The sequence below is a fragment of the Sinocyclocheilus rhinocerous genome, unplaced genomic scaffold (genome assembly GCF_001515625.1).
Source record: "Sinocyclocheilus rhinocerous isolate Xijiao unplaced genomic scaffold, SAMN03320098_v1.1 scaffold200, whole genome shotgun sequence".
Lineage (NCBI taxonomy): Eukaryota > Metazoa > Chordata > Actinopteri > Cypriniformes > Cyprinidae > Sinocyclocheilus > Sinocyclocheilus rhinocerous.
The window spans coordinates 696,257-701,130 of record NW_015641014.1 but is presented as its reverse complement, the minus strand read 5'-3'; the positions used below and the strand labels follow the sequence as shown (position 1 = coordinate 701,130).

At 34.7% G+C, this 4,874-nt stretch overlaps 1 protein-coding gene across 1 annotated transcript in view; it reads right to left on the bottom strand.

Annotated features, from left to right (window-relative positions):
• The window catches only part of LOC107753644 (inositol hexakisphosphate and diphosphoinositol-pentakisphosphate kinase 1-like), a 35,648-nt gene that overhangs the window by 5,456 nt on the left and 25,318 nt on the right, over nucleotides 1-4,874 (bottom strand). The window contains exons 24-25 of the mRNA XM_016569853.1: nucleotides 4,673-4,820; nucleotides 754-1,010 (exon numbers count right to left, since the gene is read on the bottom strand). Of these exons, the coding sequence (XP_016425339.1) occupies nucleotides 754-1,010; nucleotides 4,673-4,820 (405 nt within the window). The remainder of the gene's footprint in view (nucleotides 1-753; nucleotides 1,011-4,672; nucleotides 4,821-4,874) is intronic.

The following is a 4,874-nucleotide window of genomic DNA, read 5'->3' as shown; positions in this document are numbered from 1 at the left end:
TATATATATATGTTTTCTGTATCTTTATATTCTGTATTTTAATATATAATTTATTTTATTTTATATTAATTAATTTATTATTATTATTATTATTGTTATGTTGAAAACAGTTGTGCTGCTTAATATTTTTTTGGAAACCATGATACATTTTTTTCAGTATTCTTCAATGAAGAGAGAGTTCAAAAGAACAGCAATTATTTGAAATAAAATTTTATATTGAACATCAGTAATTTGGTTTCTACAGTTTTTAAAAGCAATATGCCACTGGAGGTCACTGATTTGATCGTTACATTGATTTTACCATGGTTAAGAGAGTATTAGAGCACAAAGCATGAGAACACTCAATAATGGTGGTAAAATAAATGTAACTACAGGCCTCTTGTGGATAATTTTTCTGTCTTGGGAAATAGTAACGTTTCGTCAATCAAGTTACTCTAATAAACATGTAAAAAGCTGCAAGAGTATTATACTTACTCTATGTAGACGTCAACATAAGCAAGTAATCTTCACATTCACCAAGCCATATGTACAGGCATGCGGTAAGAAAAGAGGAACAGAGGTTATGAGATGTTATATAGCAGAAAGAAAGGCCACTGAGTGAAGAATGAAGAAAAGTCAGATAAAAGAGCAGAGCAGATAACTGTAACACTTTGGCATAAGCTGAAGCATCACACACTTTGCACGTGTACATCAAAAATGAGGTAGTAAGACATGAAGCAGGGGAAGGACTGAGCAAGTAACAAGAGTGCTGACCAGAGAGGCATTCTGGGGGTTTCTGGCCAGCAAGGAGCAGGCGGAGGTGGTAGGAGCAGCGGTGTAGGTGGTGGAGCCCAGCTAACAGCTTTACCACCTGATGCTCATTTAAGAGCGCTACAGGAGAGAGAGAATGATGAGGACAAAAAGGACTGAATGGATGCAAGAGGTGAAGGTTAGCAACAGAGAGGGATATCAAATGTCCAGGGACAGCAATTCTGGGAAGACAGAGAAAAAGATGGAAAGGAAACAGTAATGACAGTTTTTAGTACTATTCCTTTCTTATTTGTGACACTGGAGCACAAAACCAGTCTCAAGTCGCTGGGGTATATTTGTAGCAATAGCCAAAAATACATTGTATGGGTCAAAATTATTGATTTTTCTTTTATGCCAAAAATCGTTAGGATATTAAGTAAAGATCATGTTCCATTAATTTTTTTTTTTTTAGTTTCCTACGGTAAATATATTAAAACTTAATTTTTGTTTAGTAATATGCATTGCTAAGAACTTCATTTGGACAACTTTAAAGGCAATATTTTGATTTTTTTTTGCAGCCCCAGATTTTCAAATAGTTGTATCTCGGCCAAATATTGTCCTAACAAATCATACATCAATGGTAAGCTTATTTATTCAGCTTTCAGATGATGTATAAATCTCAATTTCGAAAAATTGACCCTTTGTGGTCCAGGGTCACATTTGTAATTTATATACAAAAATATAAAATTTATATACGAAAAATAACTAAATAAAAGTTGTAATGTAATTTTTTTAAAGTCCAGGCACAGCAATTCTGGGAAAGCAGAGGAGAAGGAGGTAAAGAGTAGTGTTAATTTAAAAAAGTATTACAAATTTGTAATAAATAAGTACACGTATACATTTATTTAATATTACTACTATTTAAAAAACTGGAATTTTGGGAAAATGGAGAATAGAAGATAGTGATACTTTTTAAAAGTACCCTTTATTTCAAATTTGTGATAATTTTATGAATAAAAATGTTTCAATTTAATAAAATCATAAACTGTGTCATTATTGTTTTGTTTGTTAATTATAAAGTTAATTATTGAGTCAGATTCATAAGCAGAATAATTCAAATCCACCGAGTAACAGGAGGAAAATATTGAGTAACAGGAGGAAGAGGAGAGAGAGTAGGAGGACAGGAGGGAGAGGGATGAGGTAAGCAAAGATGTGGCAGAGATGGAGGAGGGATGGTGTGGGCCGTAGGGAAGCGAAGGCTTCAGGAATTCGGGAGAGAACTAAACACTGCAGGTTGAGGGGGAACAAAGGGATGACAGAGATGGAGGAGGAGGAGGAAGGAGAGGCCACTGCAGCACACAGCAATGAGGATCCACTGCCTCAACCCCTGCTGAGATGTTTTTGCCAGTGACTCAGCAACATACAATTAATGAGCTGAAATTAATGTTTTTGGTTTTGTCAGGACCTACAACTATTTTCAGAGGCAACTAGAGTGCAATTAGAGTCCCTGTACGAAGCGAACTCTCCGAACAGAGCCTAACGATTGAGCAAAGCTCTTTGCAATATCAACTAACGTTCAAATTATGCTATTTGTATTTGAATGAAACATTTGAATAGATTAGGTTTCACAGTGCATGCAAACACTCCTGAAGTTTCATAACATAGTGAGTCATTCAAACAAAGTCAGCTGTAACAAGCAGCAATAATCCTGCACTGAAGCAATTTTTTCCATGCACTTCTGTTATATGCAATTTATTTTGAAAGATGAAGCTGGTGATTATGGTAAGGGGCGTTACATTTCCGACACGTGCTTGCGGTGTTCAGCCAATCACAATGCACTGAGTCAGCTGGTCAATCAGAGCACACTGTGCTTGTCGGGAGGGACTTTGTAGAAAATGAAGCGTTTGAGAGAGACGGGGCATAGAGGACCTACAATAATGTACAGTATTTGAAAAATAATGTGTTTTTTTAACATTAAAGCATGTCAACATTTTCTGTTACACCAAATACACAAAATAATGATCTTTAAAATAGCATCATATGACCCTTTAAAGAGCATACATATAATACTGCATAATACACAATATTATCTAACCAGTATATAATAGCACGTAAATCTTCCTTGGTCTTGACAAATATGCTTAATGGCTGGAAAAATGACCGACACATGTTGATAGGAAACACATAGTTAGCCTGTCTGAAGGGTTTTTAGACTCGTGGCAAAAATGAGTTTCCCTCAAGCTGTGTTAAAGTGTCAAATGAAATAAGCAGAGTTCGATCATTTCAGCTCTTCCCTAGGCTGTACTGTGTGGAGAAAAACACTTCAACCTCACCAAAACCCGTCTGAGCTCAAATCCCTACAGGGACGCCCACATTCGACAAAGCCTTGTGCTAAACATCTGCATCATTTTATAAGGGTTCAGTCCCTCAGCAACAGACTTGCTTCATGAGGAAAACTTGTGAATGTGAATATAATGATAATCTTAAATGTCTCTCAAAAGTCTCAAAATGTAAGAAAGTCAAACACTTGGTAAATACTAATTGAAGCTCTGACACATTTCAGCTTCTACTTAACAAGATGTATAGAAACAATCAATAAGATCATGCAAATATAAAGTCCTGCATACATGAACAAGTTTGTTCAAATAAAAACGCACATCATTCTCATAAATTTCATTTCAATCAAGATAATGATTCAAGTAAAAACAGATGTTAACCCTCACCCCATTAGCATCTATGACCATCATGCAAAGTGTGAAGTGTATCCATTATCCCCACTGGCAAAAGTGCTTTAATATATTACAATAACTATATTTAAACACTGCAAAAATTATTATTATTATTTTTATTTTTTATATATATATATATATATATATATATAGTTTTTATTCTATATAGTCAATATATTTTTTTATTATTATTTATTTTAGTATATCAAACTAAAATAAATTGAAATGAAAAAATGTTGCCATGGCTGAAATAATTTTTGTATGCTTTTAATTCTAGTAATAAATAAATAAATAAATAAAACAAAAAAAAAAACAAATTCTCTGAAGAGTCTTAATATCATGCAGTTTTTCCTCAAATAAATATTTATATAATTATTAATTATTTAATATTGATTAAGACTATGATTTCTTTTGCAATGAAGAAGTCTACTTTGACGCATTTAAAGTAATGCATATGCCATGTGGTGGAAGGGTTAACCATTTCTGAATCAAGTGGATCAACATGAAAGGTGTTCACACGTTTTTCCACACAAAAAGCAATATATCCAGAGTGATATATTCGGTACACAACCCATGCAGCAAGCCAATCAGAAGGAGAAATGAATTAAGATGGGTGTGTCTTGTGAATCTAAATGAAAAAGGTGAAGAAAAGCCTTCCTGATTCATGAAATAAATGAAACAGACATCACAAACGGTGCTAAATTACGAAGACTAGCAGCAGCAGAGGGCATGCAGGAGAGGGTCAACAAAAAACACACACTCAAAAACTCCAAACATACCATTAGTCGGATGCCTGGCATACGACACAGATGAATTTTAATTCAGAAATGTTTTAGAACAGATCATTTAATTTGAGTTTATATATACATATATTTTTTTTTTAGGGCATAAAGTAAAAAATACCAGGGTAATACAACAATTGAAAAGAATATGTAGTTTAATGTAATCTTTAATATATATTATTTAGCATATTATTAAAATATTGTGGCTTGATTTGGGATGTCTTTGAAGGCTAGACTAAAATGTCAAGTATGAAGTATGTTGAAAAACAGCCACTAGGATGGAAGTAGGAATATTGAATGCTATTCAACATTATTTGTCACACTGAATGAAGTAAAATGGGAATATCTAGACATTATTCAGAAGAATTGTTTCCTGGGACGTTTGTGATAATTTGAATCTTCAGGTCCAAGGTGGCTGAGGTACATTATGACCCTATGTGTGTGTGTGTGTGTGTGTGTGTTTGGGACATACCGGTTTGAGAAGACCGATTCCTGAGCGAGGAAAGCTTTTTGCGGGGAACTCGTGATAGGTCTCTCAGGTTGGGGAAGGAGGCGCTGAAGAGGCCCGCACACTGGGCGCCTGCGTGTGGGAGGGGAGGGAGACCGTGGGGTGGAGCGGGCGATAGTTAGATTT